Source organism: Lepisma saccharinum, chromosome 21 (assembly GCF_977018435.1).
Source record: "Lepisma saccharinum chromosome 21, izLepSacc3.1, whole genome shotgun sequence".
Lineage (NCBI taxonomy): Eukaryota > Metazoa > Arthropoda > Insecta > Zygentoma > Lepismatidae > Lepisma > Lepisma saccharinum.
In genome coordinates, this window is record NC_139249.1 from 14,126,373 (window position 1) to 14,147,162 (window position 20,790).

Sequence of the window (20,790 nt, forward strand, 5' to 3'; positions counted from 1 at the left end):
TTTGATTTTTTTATATATATATATATATATATATATATATACAGATGGGGGACAAAATAATACGAACACCTGTGAATGTAGAGAAAATCTTTATTAATAAAAATCTTTATTAATAGGGGGTTGGACCACCCTGTGACTGAAGTACACTTTGTATGCGACGTGGGATGGACGCATAGAGGTCATGCACAATGTTTAAGGGAGTATGGAGCCATTCTTCCTCCAGAGCAGTCTCCAATTCCGAAAGTGTGGCTGGAGGCGGACTTCGAGCACGAAGTTTGGACTCCAAATATCCCCACAAATGTTCTATAATGTTCAGGTCAGGAGACTGTGGGGGCCATTCAAGATGTCCTACTTCATCGTCATGTTCTTCAAACCATGTTTGGACAGACCCAGCAGTGTGGATAGGAGCGTTGTCGTCTTGAAAAAGCGGTCGGTCCCCAGGAAATAAAGTCTGGACAAAAGGATGGATGGAGATGATCCCCCAGAATGCTGCGATAGTGACTGGCATTGATCTTCCCATGCAGAAAAACAAGTGGTCCCACACCATGCCAAGATATCGTGCCCCATACCATAATGGACCAACCTCCATGCTTCACAGTCGGCAAGAGGCAGTCAGGATGAAATGCATCTCAAGGCGTTCTCCACACATAAACGCGCCCCGTGGTATGAAAATAACGTGAATGTTGATTCATCAGACCAGATGACTTGTTGCCACTGCTGTGGGGACCAACTTCTGTGAGCTCTGCACCATTGGCGTCGCTTGACAGCATTACGTGATGTCACCAATGGCTTACGAATTGCCACTCGGCCATGAATGTTTGCAGCATGGAGTTCCCTTTTGAGTTTTGGTTGAAATGGGGTCCTGGAGATGCCTGTTCATTTCAGATGTTATCTCGGATAACGATTGCTTGTGCTTTCGGGCCACTATGCGCTTCAACACCCTCCTATCCCGAGCAGCAAGCTTTGTCTTTCGTCCACTGTTGTGCTTTGAAGACGCCATCTTACCTTGTGTTGTGTACGCTGTCATAACGGCCGATACTGTGCTCCTTGCACACCCAACAAGCTTTGAGGTTTCAGTCACCGTGGCTCCAGCTGAACGTGCTCCAACAATCATGCCTCTTTGTAACTCTGTCAGGTCTGACATTGCAGTGTCTCTTGAGAGCGTATGATAGACGAATGCACCACCAATGACTGCTGTTGGCAAACTAATACCTTCCCCTTCACAGCCACTAGGTGGCAGACTTCAGTGCCAGGTGGTGCTGCTGTACTGCCGGTGTGAAATGTGGCATACTTTTTCACAGGTGTTCGTATTATTTTGTCCCCCATCTGTGTGTATATATATAAACACAGGAATAGGATCAGAAAAGGTGCCAGAAGGGCGGATAAACACTAATGATGAAGGAGACAGTAAACACTTACCACACGAAGAGAAATTATTCTATATTTCGCGATCTATGTCGCATTTTCAAGTTGAAGAACGCCGATCTTTTTTCTTCAACTTGAAAATGCAACATAGATCGCGAAATATAGAATAATTTCTCTTCGTGTGGTAAGTGTTTACTGTCTCCTTCATCATTAGTGTGTGTGTGTGTGTGTGTGTGTGTGTGTATATATATATATATATATATATATATATATATATATATATATATATATATATATATATATATATATATATATTCAAAGTTTGGATTGCACAACTTTTGAAACATACTGTATGTATGCACAATTGCTAGTAGGTGGTTTCCTGGTGCCTGGCACCTAGCTTTGAAGAAATTTTTTGGAGCACTGGGTTAAGGGTACTCTAGTATTATACAGATTACCTGATTCCAGACAGTCTGTTTTCTGGGAAAGCAAAAGAAACACTTATGGTTAGGTTAGGTTACTTAATGCAGACAAATGAGGTAGTCTGTATAATACTAAGGTACCACGTTAAGCTGCAAACCAGATGCTACATGAAAGCAACAATGGACACCATTTACTTCATGTAACACCGGGTTTTAGAAACATGGAAAATCAGATCAGCATCTACTGAAAAGCTCTCACCTTTTCCCAAATATATCTTTGAAGGGGACGACATCTCTCTGGCTGCAACGCTGTAGTACCAGTTTCTTGGCGCACAGAGAATTATCACAGTCAGCCTGGCACCTCAACTGGAAAAGGCTATCGTCGAACTTCCCAAGAGTCGTACAAGGATGTCTAGAGCATGATGCTGTTACTCCGAGCTCTATAACCTTAGCATCGTTCCCTTCATCCAGCTCAACCGACCACTCTTCTCTTTCAGACAAGATTTCTGAAACTATTCAAAATACAGTTAAAATTCAAGTATAATTCAAGATTTTGATGGGTGATATATATATATATATATAAATCAAATAAGGTAAAAGGAAACACTCACCGGACAGTAGGAAAATTCAAAATTTTCGCTAATTTATAGCATCATCAGTGTGAGAAGAAACAGAAGACGGAACCGGAAGTTGGGGTCCTGCAGAGTTGCCAGGTCCCCATTGAAGAAGAAGCGGTGCGTAGAACGAAAAAAAACACTGTTTCGTCACCAGGCTCGTCGTAAACTGTGAGTGTGTAGGATGAGTAGAGTAGGATGAGTAGAATTATAACCTCCGCCTACACCAGGCCCTGGTTAACCGCAAATATCACGAGCTGCCTCACATACCACTACCACCAAGAAACCTGCTGCCACCAACCCACCTGCACTCATCACCCAATATCATCCCCACCTCAACAAAATCAGGCACACACTGCACTCTCTTCTCCCAATCCTCCACAGTGATCCCGAAACCAAAAACATATTTCCCGACAAACCCAGGGTGGTTTTCAAACGCCCCCCTAACCTCCAAAACATCCTGGTCCACAACACTCCTTCACCACACATCCAACACCCCCCTGCCCATAAATGCAACCGACCCAGGTGCAAGACCTGTCCCATCCTTATCACTTCTCACACCCTCCAGGTGCACACGGCCACTGACAAATTTACCCTCCATCCCAAAGGGACCTGCCATGCCTCAAACCTTATCTACATCCTCACCTGCAACATCTGTGGTGAATTTTACCTGGGGGAAACATCAACGGCCCTCAACCTCCGCATCAATAACCACCGCTCCTCCACCCACAACCTTGACTTCACTGTCGCCGTCCACACCAACCACCACAACATCAGTTTCAACGACTGCTTCCGGGTAGCGATCATCCACCTCCTACCCCAACCAGCCAACACCTCTGTTCGCAAAAGATGGGAGAGGGCCTATATATCGGCCATGAGTGCAACCACTCCACCTGGCCTGAACAAGGCCACCCAGTAATGCCCAATCCTCACCCACTTTCCCGCCCTCCCTCCCAACTCATCCTACACACTCACAGTTTACGACGAGCCTGGTGACGAAACAGTGTTTTTTTCGTTCTACGCACCGCTTCTTCTTCAATGGGGACCTGGCAACTCTGCAGGACCCCAACTTCCGGTTCCGTCTTCTGTTTCTTCTCACACTGATGATGCTATAAATTAGCGAAAATTTTGAATTTTCCTACTGTCCGGTGAGTGTTTCCTTTTACCTTATTTGATTTTTACTTAGCCCTTTTGGCCCTCCTTGCTTTTATCCATTATATATATAATATATATATATATATATATATATATATATATATATATAAAAACTAGGGATTGGCAGATATGAAAATTTGGGAGATACAGATAAGTGCTGATATAAAATTTTCCAATAACCAATATTCTACTGATCCAATATACAATGCCAGGTGGTTCATTAATCTCCTAAATAAATGAATTACCAATTGAATCAAACTTTTGCAGAAGTCACAAGAAGTTGTACATTAAGACATTTACTTTTTTTAAAAAAGTACATGATTGAGATTATACATTTACATACAATAAAAATTTTAAGAAAATGGCACAATATTATAATATATTTAATTTATAAAATCTAAGTATTCCATTCCAATTATGTGCATCAATTTGTCAAGAGTTTTGATTTAAAATAATCAAGAATTACTGTATTTATGCACGCATATGTGCACCCAGATTTTTGATGGGGAAAAGCAACAAATATTTAAATGTCATATATTAGTGTAATTTAGGAGGTTCAAGAAATGACTTTCTTAGTTGTAGGTTGTAAGGCAGTTGCTATGCTGATGAAGAGCGAATGACATCATACCCTTCCAATGAGTCACCTGTTGCTATGTGGACCAAGAGGAGAATAGTATTATCTTGTGTATTCAATGAGTCACCAACCTACGCCACCTCATCCACTGTGCTTAGCATCCCAATGTTTTCACTTCTGTAACTACCTTGTTTATTCTTTAGAAGAAAGCGGAGTCAAAATTATGTTATGGATTTGCAGTGCTCAGGAAGTTATTTTCTATTATTTCTCGTTCAATAAATACCACTGATACACATCCCATGTGACAGGAGGTGCCTCCTCAGTGACAATGAATACACGCTTGGTTTCATGAAATTGTTTACGAAGATGTCCAGTGAACATTGAAAAACCCAAGGGAGAAATTTTCATTTACATCTGTTGATATGCATGTGTTACATGTAGTTACCAGAAGTCGCTAGCATCTGTTTGTGACACTATCCAAAGCGGAAACGATTTTTGAGGAAGTAAATTTCCATTATTTCTCCCACGACAGACAAATAAGACAGGCTCAAATTCTACAAGAATGGTGTCGCTTTTCTAGGTCTCAAAACGCTCTGATAGAAGTGAAAAATCATGTGAAAACACCATTTCACTTTTATAGACTTGGTCTAAAATTAATTGTTACTAAAGAAATCAAACCTGGTGATTCGTATTTGCACCTGTTGATATGTATGGGTGATAAGCAGTGACATGTGAAAACATGTGTGGTTTCATGTTAGCTGTCCAAATTATTCCATGCATATGCACCCCAGTTTTTGGGGACAAAAATTTTGGGAAAAAGTGTGCTTTATACATGAGTAAATATGGTATGTCATAATATTAAAATGCATGTTATGTTATCAAAAAATCCGATTTTCGTGCAAAACTGGCACAAAAGAGAAACTTCAAACTTGGCGTAATTTCCAGAATAATTAGAATCCATAAAAGAGTTGTGCAGCATTTTAGCAGACCTCATGAAAGACCATTTGACATCAATACTATGAGTATTTATCAATACTGATACATCAGCATTTGTATCAACTTGGCCTTAGTATTAAAAATTTTCACTAATCATTTGGAAATACACTTCTCACAAAAAGTTTGGAATATTGTTATACAGGGTTAGCCTAAATGATTCATCGGGTTGCAAAGCACTGTGTATTTACAAGTATACGACGTACAAAGATGGGTGATACATGAAAAGATAGATACACTCACCAAGTTTCTGGTACATTCTACAAATGTTCAATGTACCAGGAACTTTGTGAGTGTATCTATCTTTTCATGTATCACTAGGGGCATGCATATTTCGTTTTTGACGAAAAAACACATTGTAGTGTTAATTTTTCATGTTTTTGAAAGGTGTGAGATGCATTTTGTGACCATGTTTTGTCACGAAATAATGCGAAATGAACTGCAAAAAGCGAAATTAACTCTTAAACACAAAATTTACTGTTTATATACAGACGCGACACTTTCTGAAGTCTGAAGTATCCTGTGAGTTATGCAATTCACGGAAAATTGATTAATTCTGCTGTAAATATTTGAGAAGCAAAATTAAACCCCTTTATACAGGAATAAACTAAATACTCTGGTAACTTCATAAATGTGCTATTAGAAGGGATAAGTTTATTTTGTGTAATAAGTGCAGTTTTTAAATCAAACTTAGGATTATATTCACAATTTTAAAACCAAAATGTCATTTTATATAGCACTTTTCATGTGATTATTCACCGCTATAACACCGAAATTTCATTTTATTTACAGCTTTTGAACCCGAAATCGACTCTGTTTTTGTACCGAAATTTTGCTTTTTTAAATACCAAAAATATGTGCCTCTATGTATCACCCATCTTTGTACGTCGTATACTTGTAAATACACAGTGAGTTGCAACCCGATGAATCATTTAGGCTAACCCTGTATTAGGCAATAGGTGATAGGCAAGATCTTGGAATTGAACAACACATGTTATCTGTCTGCTGGATGTTCTCGTGCTTTCGCCAACATATGCCACCCTGGGTATCACCTAACGCTTTATCGTCGTCGCCTTGTAATCAAGGGGTTCCACGTTCAATTCCCAGTGGAGGCACATAGTGGTTTGGATCTCACTTTAAACTGCAGTTTCAGTCCCGATTAGCTTTACTGTGCATCAAGTAGACTTAAAAACACCAATCAATGAAAACCTATCGCCTAATATAACAATAATCCAAACTTTCTGTGAGGAGTGTATTTACTTCTGCATCTTACGAAGTACGTACGAATGAGAAAACTGTACAAATTAATATTATAGGGAGTTCAATAAATCTAACTGAACTGATTTATTAACAAACCGAAAGCTATAAAATGTTTTTGCTTGTACAATATTATGTGTAAGAAATAAAAATACAACACTCTTCTGACTATATCAGGGTCTAATTCCACACAAACTGGTGAAAACCCATCAACCTTAACAAGTATGACACAAAGAGAATGTCAGTCGTAGAGCAGTTCAAAGTTTAAAAGATAAGAAAACTTACACTTGATGGTATCACATGGTTGTTCTGTGTCCACCTGCTACTATCAAGTCACTGCTTTTAAGTAACATTCACAAAATAAGGACTGTGCGTGTACTGTTAAGTTTCCACCATAACATTAGAATGTATTTAACAATACCATCTGTTTCTTAGGTACAATTAAAAAGAAAACAACTGAGATGAAAATAGGTATGAATGTACAGCTTTCATATGATTTGATTACATATTTCATTGTGAAAAAAATTAACAAGCTTAATTTACGTAATTCAAGAAATTTGCTGGCCAGGAAGCACCTTGAACATGCACATCGATAAAATGGAGGGAATAATTTGAAGGAATTCTTAAATTTATGATGAAAGAAAAAAAAAGACTATTAGGCATTATACTCAATGCAGTACACTGTTGTACTCAACATGAAATTATGTTTCTTATACAAAAGACAACGATACCGTACTCTTAGGCCCGCCGCACATCCAACACAATGCAAAGAGTCATTTTTGTTGCAAACTGACTCCGGGAAGGTTTAACATGAGGGTCTTTATGGGCAGCTGCACCCGGATGAAACATTTGACTCAAGTTACGTTGCAATGGTTTGCAACAAAAGAATGTGCACATAGATGAATCCATTCAATTCAGCCACAGACCTCTATTTACAGACTGAAAACTTCAGGCCAAAATTTCCAAACTGGGGGACAGTATCATGGTGGCAATATTTTTAATTCTAAATTAAACGTGATTATATTCTGACACAGGAGATCACCGAAACAAAAAAATTTGGATGACCAGATTAATGACTGTGCAGAAAATGTTTGTGTTCAACCTGCACGAAGCGAGACATTTGTGAATCTGGATAATTGCAAATGCTGATTACATGAATTTCTAACATCTAACTACTAATAATTATTTTATTTAATGCGAAAATAATGTTTGTAATTTGTATGTCCATACATTGCATACGTTGTCAGAAATTGCACTGTTCAGTGGCATATTCTGAAAATTTTGCCCGGTTTACCACAACAATTGTTATGTAATTATTATATATGTTTATTATGTAGAATTAAACAACAATAGAATTCCGACAACTTCAAATTTCCCGGCTATATATTAAAAAGTTGGTTTACTATTGGAGAATACGCCACTGGTGCAGTTCAAAGTGTAAAGGTCAGGTTAGTGACAAATAATGCATTTAAGGTAATACAAACCGACTCTATTCACAACATATAAAATGATACATTAATTTCACATATGCATTCATTCAGCTGTAAACTGTCATTATGTATTGTTAACCTGCTTCAAAATTATAAAAACCTTAGACCTACTGCGTACGTGGACAAAATCTGCAATTAGATTTTACCTAACAAAATGACTCGTCATGTCAGACATAGTGTGAGAGTAGTTACCTTAACCTGCATGAAAGATGCAACACTGTGGAGGTACTAAAAATTGTAATGATTGCTTACCCCTTAAGGCTGTAGTCCTGCCGGAAATGTCTCCAAATTTGTGCTCCAAGGACTCGTACACACATTTAGAGTTGTTCTCCAAATAATCTCCAGGGAGAATTTGAAGGGTGGATCTTCTTTTCAGTCTGATGCTCCGAGAGACATCGTGCAACTTCTTGGATGGGTTCGTGAAAGACTCTGTATCTTCCTCACTACATTTCTTACTTGAATGGCAACTCTGCAACAGCCCTGAAATAAAAATTTGTTCTCCATAACATAATCCATGAGAAATCTCTCATTTGACATGCACCTGGTAATTTAAGCAACATTACTACATTGAAATTTCAGCAAAAAAATGAATGCTCGACCAGTACTTGAAACTGGGTCTCTGCAATTGCTCTACCAACTAAGCTAACGAAACAGCCCCATTTTGCACGATTCTTCACTCTTGCTGCATGGAACTGTCTCTGTCAGTACTACTGCAACGGAATCTGTTGTACTAGAATGGAGTACAAAATATCAAATTCAAAATTCTCGACTTTTTCTTGTACTAATAACTGGTATCGACTGATACCAATATATCAGTACTAGTATTGTGTTAACCCCAGTCTCGTGTTTTGCTGCATTTTCCTCAACACACTGTCCCTTTACAATAAAAACCACTCTATCATGCAAGGGCTCTCCGAGGGCCTAGCCCAGGAAAGCAGGTTCTCTCTTAGTGATGTGCTATCATTAAATAAGATTCCATCGCCAATGTTATCGAACATTCTTGGACAACTTCCATGAAAGGATATGCGGTGGTCCAGGTGGGAATTTTTCCAACAATTTCCCCTGCATAAAACAGCACTGGTGCTCATCCAGTCTGTAATAATTATAGACCCGACAGTACATTTGAAACCCTAACATGGAAGAGTAGCGGCGCTAGTTTAAGTGATGGAAAATCCTGTAGTTTGTATATTTTCAGAGGTTTCAGAAATCTTGCCCTGGTGAGAAATGATGGCCAGAGCATGGTGCTCAACATATAACCTAACGTATCACAGAGATCAAGAATGAATGGAGCCCTGCCTCTGTGCCTTCATGGAACAGTGCAGTTCATAAGGGATAGGTGAGAACATTGACTCGGAAGAAACATCCTTTGCAACTAAAATTATGCTTTCTTAAATTTCTTGCTATCATCCAGACACTTGTCCGATGTTTGAATTGTTGTTCATGCAGAGAGAGGCTAATCATGACTGGACCTATAGTTTAAAGTGGGATCCAAACCACTGTGCTATGTGCATCCTCCGGGTATAGAACCTGGGACCCATTGATGATTTCATATCAGGCATGTAGATGACTGTTGATCACATCAATTATTGAACATATGAGCACACCTATGCAACATGTGCAATAATATGAGAAAACCTTTTACGGAATTTGTATTTATTTCGTATGCAAACAAACCATGGGTAAGATGTAGGGGACTTCAAGGTTATAGCGAAGCTAAAGGAAATACAAGCAAGCACTTACCACTTACCCATAGAAAACTAAAATTTCATTTTAATACATCGCTGGCTGATACATCATTTTGCTGGGCACCAGCATCATACTCCAGCTGGCACAAGATTGGGTAACACATTTCACAAAAACTGCATACTGACTTCCTCTACGCTACACAGAACACCAACAAAATACATTACTTGTGAAATTTCCCTACCACTACCTTGTTTTCTCCATTAATTGCTGCTTGGTAACATATGCATTGTTGAAAAAGATATTAGGCAGTGAAGCCTAAACAACAGGTATGTACTTCAGCTTCAGATGATGTCTTCGATCACGATCAGACTTTGTTTGTAGTGGAACTTGAACTGCAGAAAATATTGCTCTAGTCCATATCAATTCAGGCAGGCAAAGAAAAAATCTTACCTTCATAGTCTCAGATGTTATTGAATTAAATGTAAGTTAAAATTCAGGACCAAGTATGACACCCGTATTTTTGTTTTGTCCAAAAATGGCACCTCAGGCATCATTACTCAAGTGCAATTTTCGGCAAAATATTAAAATGCTCTATCTCTGGGTTCAAGATATTTTGGTTCTGTTTCTTTTTTATTTGAAAGAGAATAATTTTCGAATTTTTTTTTTAAAAATAAAAAATGCCATTAAACCAGTTTCTATTTCCACATTCTCGCATATTGGTCTCATGAAATCAAAATCTAGTCTTATTTGACATGGCATTTTAATTCTTCATAAAGATAAGTAACAGGCACAGCTTTCAAAACATATTACAATTTCCAAATTACATGTGCAAATTCCAAAACATATTACAGGTTCCAAAGCTTAGAACAGAAAATAGCAATTCAATTAACTAAAAATTTGTTCAACTGCATCAGTATCTTCCTTTGATATTGAGTGATGCCTTCCTGTTGAACCAATAGGAACTGGGGCACCCACAATCATTAAAACATCGTGAATTGGAAGTGAGCACTGGCGGTGGTGCCTATATCCAGCAGCTGGTCCATGTGGTAGCATAAAGTTCACGACGATTTCATTTAACTCGCAACTGATATCTATAACCTCTGTAATCCACCAGTCACAGTTACACACACAAGACAAAAATATCCCTCTTTGTAGGTTGTGAATCTGAATATTCTCCTGCCGTTTCAGAGATCTTGGTTGGACAAATGAAATTTCTTCTTTCTTGGTTCTTTAAAGTTCGTACAATATAGGTTCACCCATCATAGTAGAGAAACCAACAGGGAGGAAAAAAAAAAAAAAAAAAAAAAAAGAAAAGAAAAAAAAAGCATAACACGGAAATTATTGCAACACAAATGTTTTTTGTGCCAGATTGTGGGGAATGATATAGTGAATAATATATTAAAATCCACCATCCAAATGTTTGGGGAAAATCTGCCATTTTGGAAAATGGCGGCAAAAATTCAACTTAAAAATTAAAAATAATTAATATCTCGAAAACGGTACAGTGTACACAAAAAGTAAAGATAACCAAAATGAAAAAACAGAAAATTTGCTAAATTATGTTTTTTATCTGATAGAGCTACCATAAATCTTAATTGAATTAGAAAGATTCAAATATTTTTCTTAATTTTTAGAATCAGCGTAAAAGTTGACTTCTTATAAAAAAAACAGAAAATATGTAATTTACGTCCTAAAGTCGCTGAACCAAAATCATAGCTTATGATTTCCTTTAGAGATTGGTCTTTGTTTCGTGCCTCTAGAGTCGTTTTCACGTTCAGAAGATACAATGGGCTCTTACGGGCAATGCTTTTCTTATGGAAAATACGAGCGCGCTGTTGTCAAATTTCTGGATTTACAAATTTAGCTTAAGTAAAATCGGTACCTGCAGTTTTGCAGGAAATTTTGTAATGAATACGATGGTGAACACAAAAAACTGGTAACTTGCTTACATAATTTTAGATAAATTAAAAACGCAAATTTCCTGTGAAAACACAATTTTTGCAATTTTTTCATTCCTAACGTTGAAACATGCCGTAAAATTGAAGCTTTCATTATGAAAAAAATTGACACTGTTTTTTAATTGTCATAGGTGACGGTGGTACTCAGAATTTATCAATACTTTAAAGCATATTTGCATTAAAAAATATTCAAATAAAGAATGTGGAGATTTTTTATATTCGTGCAGTAGAAAATGTCGTTGCTGGACATTTTTTGTTCTGTAATTCCAAGTAAAAACTTCCAGCGACAAAGTTGTGGAGAAAATAATGAATTTTTTTTTATAACCACTCAAAGGTTCCCAGAAATATTACTTCCATGCATTTGGAGTTTCTTTTTAACCCAAACTGCGCGCGAAGTAAGGAGAAGTTGTCTGGCCATCTTGAGCTGACTCACCTCAGCATTCCGGCTAATCACCACCAAGTTTTCCAGTTGTTATTTTATTTCCATTCAGTAAAAATATGAACTTCATGCAGTTTGTTATAATAGAATTGAAATTACTTAAATTTAATAATTGACAATTATTTCCAATGCTGCTGTTGTGAGCAACATTAGCGCTGTCGCAAATACACGTTGTTTTCGTTTACATTACTGTCGACATTAATACTGAAATGAAGATCACCTTTCATTTTCCAACGTACACATAAATTCATAGACACCATATTAACCTTTGAAAAGCTTTCCAACACGTGACAAAATATGGGGCTTCAAGATAGAAATATGACATGCCTTGCTTGAGTCATTCATGTCTTATCAGTTCACGTGGGCCATAACTCATTTGTTTGTTTGGGTTGCAACTTGAATCTAACCCATGTGCCAGGGTCCCCTTACTTGAGTGAGAGATCTGCTTTGGTCTGTTTAGACTTTTTCCCTCTCCCGAAAAAGTGTTTTCATTTGTGTGAGCTCTCAGTGATTTTTACTTTTTTAAGTGATTTCTGAAGTGTCATATTCGTGCATTACACTCGCATGTGTAGTGATCGCAATGGATCATAGTAAAAAGGGTAACTGTAACGTTCACAGTATAATATTAATGTTAATAATTACATATAATTATTATTATATATACAAAATATGTAACACCTTCATTGTGAAGGAAGGTCATCATTTCCCGGCGACAGGAGCTAGCGCTGTATTGGCAACACTGTGCGGTTTCTCCATAAGCGCCGTGGTCTCTTCTGAAAGTGAAAACGACTCTCGAGTCAGGGCTTGAAGAGATATGTAGTTTAATGCAGAGGCATGAGTTTCCCTAAATTTAAGTGTTTCATTTCCTATGATATTGGGTGATTGATTGATTTGCTTTACTTTGCTTCACTTTTGGCTAATATGCGAAGATGGGAATGAGTGATATGATGAAATTGATGAATGGACACTCACAAAGGTGTCTTAAGTGAGCAGGGCTGGAAAGGATAGTTTACTTTCTACTGACTGCAATTAGAGAGAAGCGTACTGAAAATGGAATTCAGGCAGATTATTTTGGGTCAAATCTACTGGTAGATAAGGCTTAGCATTAAGAGACCATAGTGCAGGGACAAAAAGTGTGTATACAGGGGGGGACTGCTCCCTATGACCCCATTCCTAATCACCGCCACATTCAACTAAAATAATATGCTAAAGTGCAGTTCTAAACCGGTCACTTTGCCTTAGAGTCCATTGCAGAATTTTTCGTACATACCTGGTGCCAACATTTTAAATTTCATCATTTCCTCTACATACAGACGTGCACTTGTAGCACAGGTGTTGCTTCTGATGCAGCAAAAGGAGAAAATTTGCGTAACTGATTCAAGATGTAAACCCCACTTCCCAATACGCTCGCCTTTAATGAAATTCCGACAAATATCGAGCATCCTAATGTATTGCGGCCACAGAGCAGCAGTGTCCTGTTATCTTTCAGAGTTGAACCAAATATAGATAAAGATTTGTCAGCACGTCAGGGCATGAACTTACATTAGAGTCTACTTCTGAATTGAGCAGGCCAACGATTTATTGAACGTATCTCAGAAATATGTTCATTTGCAATGCACTTTACTTCTTTAAGTAGCGTGAAGAGTGCTGCATAAACTATGAAATTACCTCACACATGTAACTTCTGAAGAGTCATCTGCTATGTTTTCCAGACCAAGTGTCTGTAAGACAAGTCCTCCCTTTCCAGGGCAGTCACCACATTTCTCAAACAAACAGGTCTCTCGCTCTACATCACAGACTACTAACGACTTCAAACGTCCAACGAAGGTGTCATATGTCACGCCTTCAAGTAAGTTTTTCAAAGTTACCACACAAAGTTCAAAATTGTCAAAATACACAAACAGATATCTCTAGGTGGGTGTGGAACCACCCACTTAAGTTGTAGTGCATAAAATCTTGATCTTCCAATGTGGAATACTTCTTATATGAACATTGATTATAAAACCTGTTAAACTCAAAGTGGAAGTTCTCCTTTTCAGGGAATGTACTTAGTACTGTATGGTACTGATCAACAGTAAAAAAAAAATTTTGGGATTGTCATTTTTCAATATATATTATTTTTGATTTTTCAAAACAAAATTTCAGAAGGATAGAGCAAGAGAACTTGGACACATATTTCCAAATGGAGGTTATCATTTTAATCAGAAAATTATTCTCTTTCAAATAAAAAAAAAAAAAACACAATATCTTGAACCGTTCCAGAGATACAGCATTTTAATATTTTGCCGAAAATTGCACTTGAGAAATGAAGCCCGAGGTGCCATCTTTGGTAGCCTGTATCTCGGGCCAGGAATTTATTTTGGACAAAACAAAAAAATACGGGTTTCTTACTTTGTCCTGAATTTTAACATATGTTTAATTCAATAACATCTGACACTATGAAGGTAACCCGCCTGCCTGAATTGGTATGGACTATGCCTCAAGAACTAGATCAGAATATTAAAATACGAGGTTTGGCTAGAAAAAAACCGGACTGATGCTATGAAATCTTTTATTCGGCATTTTGTACAACAGGAACTTTATCTCCTTCAAAGTACTCCCCTGCACGATCTGTACACCGCTCCATACGAATTTTCCATTGCTGGAAGCAGTGTTGCCAGTCATTTTCGGAGATCATGTTCATTACATCCATCGCTTTTCTTTGCACAGCTTCTACTGTCTCAAATTTGGTTCCTTTTAGGGTGGACTTCACTCTGGGGAATAAAAAGAAGTCACAGGGAGCAAGGTCCGGCGAATACAGTGGATGTTCTAACACTGGGATGCCATATTTAGCCAAAAATGTCTTTACTGACAGGGCCGTATGGACAGGAGCATTGTCTTGGTGCAGAATCCATGACTTCCGTTGCCACAAATCAGGTCGTCGTCTTCTTACTCGCTCACGAAGGGTTTTCACATTAATGTAATGATGTTGGTTTACACTTTGACCCTCGGGTACCCAATGAACGTACAAAATGCCTCGAATGTCGAAAAAGACAATCATCATGGCTTTGAATTTGGACTTGCTCATGCGAGCTTTCTTGTGACGTGGCAAACTCGGGGTCTTCCAATGCATTGATTGGCGCTTTGTGGCAGGGTCGTACGTGAAAAACCACGATTCTTCACAGGTTATCACACTCTCTCTCTAAGAATGTAGGGTTTGTTTCAATGTTCTTCAAAGTGTCCGTACAAATGTTCACTCGAGCTTCCTTCTGTTCCAATGTCAGGTTCCTTGGCACGAGTTTTGACCACACTTTACTCATCTTCAAATTCTCGTGTAAAATTTGTCGAACACTTTCCTTGTCTATTCCTGTGATTTCAGCAACTGCTCTAATGGTCAATCGACGATCTTTTCGAATCACATCACTCACTTTTTGAATGTTTGTTTCAGTTTTCGACCTGCATGGTCGTCCTGAACGTGGGTTGTCTTGGATCATTTCCTGTCCTTCTTTAAACCGTTTAAACCACTCAAACACTTGTGTGCGTGATAAACACTCATCCCCGTACACAGATTTTAACATGTCGTACGATTCTGTTGCAGATTTCCCCAGTTTGTAAAGGAACTTCATATTGACACTCTGTTCCATTTTTAATACTCAGCATTTTTCCGACGGAGCACAGACGCACGTTCCGCTTCGTCCAAGTGCCACAGCGAAACTGAGAGGCCTGCACCCAGGACAATTAGTCATTCTGTAGCCAGGGTATGGAAGTATAGAATCATGCATTGCTCAACCTTCGCGCATTCGTTGTTTGCCAATAGCAACATCAATCCAGTTTTCTTCTAGCCAAACCTCGTACCTGTTACATAATAACAAAATACATCTGCACAGGCTTAGTCCTAATAAAAATTTAACAATTACATTCTGAAAACGCAATCAAATACTTGAATCAAAACAACCTTTAACTTACCTGTTGATCGTTGATCTTCATACACGTTAACCCCAGGTTTAGGCAGTGCAATAGGTTGAAAGACTTTTCGTTGCCGAAGAGAATATCGACATTCAAACTGTTCAAAGTTTGACAAATCCCCTACAATTTCATTCTCGTCACAAGTACTACTAATATTAATCACACTTGTAGAGTCTTCCATCGTTGTATGGATGTCGGGATTCTGTTCCCTAATACTTAAGCTGTGAAGAGACTTTGAAATATCCAGGTCTTCACACACATTTGTAACTTGTACAGAATTGTCTACCAAATCCTCAGTCATGTAGTTGCAACTACTGTTGCTATCTATGAGTTTGTCAGAGTTAGAACCAACTTCCAATTGAGAGTTAACGCAAGAAATGCTGTTTTCACCGGTATTTTTGCACGTGTGCCTCGTCTTGATTGAATTGTTGTGCGTTTCACGTTCACCTTTATGAAAACTAGAACTGTCCGATGCACTGGTGTGAGTTTCAGCTGAAACGGCTGTCCTCGGAAACAATCTGCACTTCCTGACAGACAGTGTCTCGCTCTGCGAACACTTGCCGTACCTCAAGAGCACGGACAGTTTATTGGGTGCTTCGACAGAAGACGGTATGATGCCACTGCTATCTGATTCAGAATCCAACTTGTTCACCTTCGGTAAATTTGAACCACTATTGTTAATGCAGGGAGAAAATGTCGGAGAAATTACCTCGTCACACCTTTTAGAGTGAGGTGTACTTGTTCTTGGAATAGTCTGACTGATTTGGCTTTGGGATAAATGGGTTTTGTTCCTGTGGTTACTAGTTTTACTTCCTTCACTTTTGGCATTTCCATCAGGATATTTTGTACTGTTCAGGTGAGAATGAAGGAATACACTACTGTCCTCACCAGTATATGAAGAACTATCTGCAAACAGAGAAAAGAACAGCATTACACCAACACAACCAAGCTTCAGACTAAATATTAATAGGTTAAACTATATCCCACTTCAGGGACAAGAATTTATTATGACACACTGCATTGTACAAAACTCAGTATGCAATGAAACAAAAAATTTGGAACATTAGTTGTCACGATTAGCCAAGAGTAGCAGGAAAGTGAAGTAACCAAATCAATCAAAGCATGGCACAGACTACTAACCATGCAAAAATTTGAACTCTTGCCACTCAAAATACACTTTTGGAATTTCACTGAATGTCCCACAATATTACATGGGTCATACAGATAATAAACAACAGCAATTAATAGACATTTCATTTCAGGACAACAGAATTTAAAGCCACACTTAATAGATCTTCTTTAAACAGACTAGAAAAACAATGGGCCCAAGTTCCTTTCATTGCAATTTCATCATGCTACAAATGCAATTTTTACATGGTTCGGTTTCGATGTACATCTGTTAACACACACTGCAGAGTTTTAGTGATTACTTAAGATTTTGTTCAACATATGCTTTCGTGGTTAGGTTAGGCACGTTAGGTTTGGTTAAAGTCCCTAAATGCATTCTACTAAGGTTCCGATTTACTTCTACATTCATTCCCACGCTTCTACGATATTTACTGTCGCTTGTCAACGTAGAATATCTTCTCCATGAGAAGTGTGCATGCTTGCGTAAGGTAATTTTCAAGTTTTTTTTCAACATATAACTCTTTTAAGAGTCCAGTGCTCATTACTTTAAGGAAGGTTCAACTTTTGTGGGGCAATGATTTTCAAAATGCTACGATAATTAGTCTTGTGCTAGGAGAAATCATCAAACAATAGGAACCGTTACCAAACAATGTATAGAACTAAACTTACCACAATTATATCAATATTTTGAAAATTTTGTAAATAAATAAATAAATATTGGAATTGGTTTGCATATTGGAGTTTTCACTCAATATTTATATATCAGAAATCAAATTTGGCATATCCATAATATTTAGTCGTCCTAATTGGGATGGTGAGGACAAATAATGTGTAGATAAATTCAAGACACTACACCTTTGTCCATGAGCAGGTTAACACTCTAAACACATTACCTCCAGTCGGCCCCCATGACGGAGTGGTTAGCACATCGTGCTACAATGCCAGGGGTCCCGGGTTCGAATCCCAGCCTGGCCATGGATGTTTGTGCGTATCCATTCATCAATTTCATCACATCACTCATCCCAGTCTTCGCAAATTAGCCAAAAGTGGCCCAAAAGGCGAAGTAAATAAAGCAAATCATTACCTCCAGTGGCAAGATTGTGGAGTTAAATACTCTGTAGCAGCTTTGGCATTTTAGCTTACAACTTCCTCAATGTGAATATGAAATTTCCTAAATATCTTCTTTGCCTATAATCCCACAAAGTTATGAAGTGGAATGAATCCAGTACTGTACATCACCAGTATATATTTTACCTTCTCCACCCATTTCTCAATTCATTAGCTGCCTGATACAAGAAACGTAACGGACAATGAAATAAAACTCACCACAAGAAGATTCCTCCACATTTAACGGAAACATTGTAGGCCTCAAATCACACCATTTGTTTTTATTTCTAGGCTTTCCATTCTTACGTCGATACTCACTGGTTTGTCTTTTAGGAACAATTTCCATGCTGCAAAGAAAGATTCTTAATAACAAAAAAAATTGAAGTGAACCCCTAACTAGACAAATGTACTAACATGGAAAGGTACATGTACTTGGATCAATTAGTTTTTGTTTTTTTTAAATTGTTTCAAATCCCCGTGATGCACAGGTAAGTTAATCGGAACTGGACCTACAGTTTAAAGTGGGATCTGAACCACTATGGAGCTCCACCAAGTACCAAACCCGGACAGCCTTGATTACAAGGCAGGATCGTTAAAACTATGCAACTGAAGAGGTCCACAAAGGTAAGATTATCAATTGGTAAAATCCACAGCAATATTTAAACACCTTTCTCAGAAAAACCCATCTCAACAAAATTACTCTTACGGTACACCCAGTATACCGTATTTACTCATGTATAATGTGCACTTTTTTCCAAATTTTTGCCCCCAAAAACTGTGGTACGTATTATGCACGGAATAATTCAGACAGCCAACATGAAACCGTACAGGGTATTCCATGATTTTGGGACACTTGCATTGATTTTTCATGTTTACAGAACCCTATCATGTTATATATCGTTGTAAAGCTTGAATCCTGCAGTTTCTGAATATGAAAACAGTATTCCATACAAGATAACGACACTAATGTGAAACGCGGTTGAAATAAGTTCATCAAAAAATGAAGAAACGTTTTGATTTTTATGGTACTTTGGATGAAATAAAACATAAGGAAAAAGATAAAAAAAAATATAATGTATTACTGGCCAAATAATATGACATACATGGAGCAGTAAATTCCTTAATGGAAGAAATCTTGTGCTAACTGCTATTTGGAAGGTCCTGAATGTGCCTCGTATAAATGTTACATTAGTCACGGAAAGAAAAAGTATATATTTTGAAAAATAAGGAATTAGCAATTGAATAGGTATGACATCATTCACTCTTGACCAGCATAGCAACAGATTTACAACCTACAACTAAGAAAGCAATTTCTTGAAACTGGATTGTACTGCGCATTATATACGAGATATAATTTTTCGTCACTTTTACCCATCCAAAACCAGAGTGCGCATTATACACGCACGCACACTATACACGCGTAAATACAGTATTCAAAAATGCATTTTTCCATAAAGATTACCCTCCCATATTTTTGCTCCAAATTCTGCTGTCATGCTTAATTTTTCTCTCACATTCTCTGGTCACATGTGGACCATGGTAGTGACCAAATGGTCTAAAAGGTAGGGACTACTTCAAAAAAAGATTTTTCTTCATATCTACTCACTAACAGGCGATACAGAAAAAACCAAGGTGCCAGTAGTCTTCATTTGCATTTTTGTTATAGGGCTGGGATTCAAACCTGAACTTTGGTGGCGAGATTGGAAATTGGCAACCTAACACTCTCTGCCAAGGAGGGATGGTCTTCGAAAGTTAGTTGGTTATGGTGCTACTAAATACAATATTGATTCAAAGCTAGTCACATGGCTGTTGCCCATGGTTCACTCAATGAATCACATCCATCAGTGTCTGTGCATAATGAAAGTGGAGCCAACCTCCATGGCGTAGTGCTAAGTACAGTACTCTATGATGCCCGGTGGTTCCAGGTTCGAATCTCAGCTGAGCATGGGTGTTCTTCACGAGTGTCCATCTATTTCATCAAATCATAACACTCATCCTCAAGGTCGTGGTTAGCCAAAAGTGGCAGGAGAGCAACATAAAATAACTTAATTCAATCAATCAGACGAAAAGTGGTGCACTATGACAAATCCACAAATGGTTGCGGCGATGAAAAAATAACTGAAAATTATAACGTCAGTGAAAATAAGAGCTCCTGATCAATATTGCAGCTTGTTCCCACACATATATCCACATTTCTCTATTTAACAAGAACGAGATTTGCTTTTATTCTGTTCTGAAAAAAAGACCAATGAATGCCAATAGACAAAGAAGCAGTGTGCAAAATGCATTTCACCACACAGTCTTCACATATTTTAACCTGGGAGAATGGGCATGATGGGGCTTTGACCGGAAATTTGTTTCTTTGCTTGCCTTTTTGCACATACGTGTTTCTTCGGCTCTTTTCCCCCACCTTATCTATGCTGGACATGTGGGAGATGCTCTGGCTAGCCAAAAAAATTTAACAGTGGCCATTTAAAAGGCACAGTTCAGTTCCATCTGCGGTGCTTTTGACCATGCGCACTTTCTTGTGTTATAGATTTAACAATAGTATTGGATTTTCCCCTATAATTATGAACATGGCAGAAGATCAAATTCATAGGTTTCAAGAAGGAGGAACAACGTGATAAAGAGCTTGTAAGACAATTAGAAAGAGATAT

The 20,790-nt window shown here is 38.0% G+C and overlaps 2 protein-coding genes across 3 annotated transcripts in view; both read right to left on the reverse strand.

Moving 5' to 3' along the window:
* Positions 1 to 16,363, reverse strand: part of LOC146004233 (serine/threonine-protein kinase haspin homolog) — a 42,789-nt gene extending 26,426 nt beyond the window's left edge. Inside the window, exons 1-3 of one of the 2 annotated variants that reach the window (XM_083142908.1) lie at positions 15,899 to 16,363; positions 8,123 to 8,350; positions 2,047 to 2,299 (exon numbers count right to left, since the gene is read on the reverse strand). In XM_083142908.1, the coding sequence (XP_082999034.1) occupies positions 2,047 to 2,299; positions 8,123 to 8,350; positions 15,899 to 16,199 (782 nt within the window). In that variant the 5' untranslated portion in view covers positions 16,200 to 16,363. Of the gene's footprint in view, positions 1 to 2,046; positions 2,300 to 8,122; positions 8,351 to 9,617; positions 9,799 to 15,898 lie in introns of those variants that run through there. The other variant, XM_083142909.1, reaches the window with a different exon arrangement.
* Positions 16,210 to 20,790, reverse strand: part of LOC146004460 (uncharacterized) — a 33,444-nt gene continuing 28,863 nt past the window's right edge. The window contains exons 8-10 of the mRNA XM_083143316.1: positions 18,353 to 18,480; positions 16,251 to 16,804; positions 16,210 to 16,218 (exon numbers count right to left, since the gene is read on the reverse strand). Of these exons, the coding sequence (XP_082999442.1) occupies positions 16,210 to 16,218; positions 16,251 to 16,804; positions 18,353 to 18,480 (691 nt within the window). The remainder of the gene's footprint in view (positions 16,219 to 16,250; positions 16,805 to 18,352; positions 18,481 to 20,790) is intronic.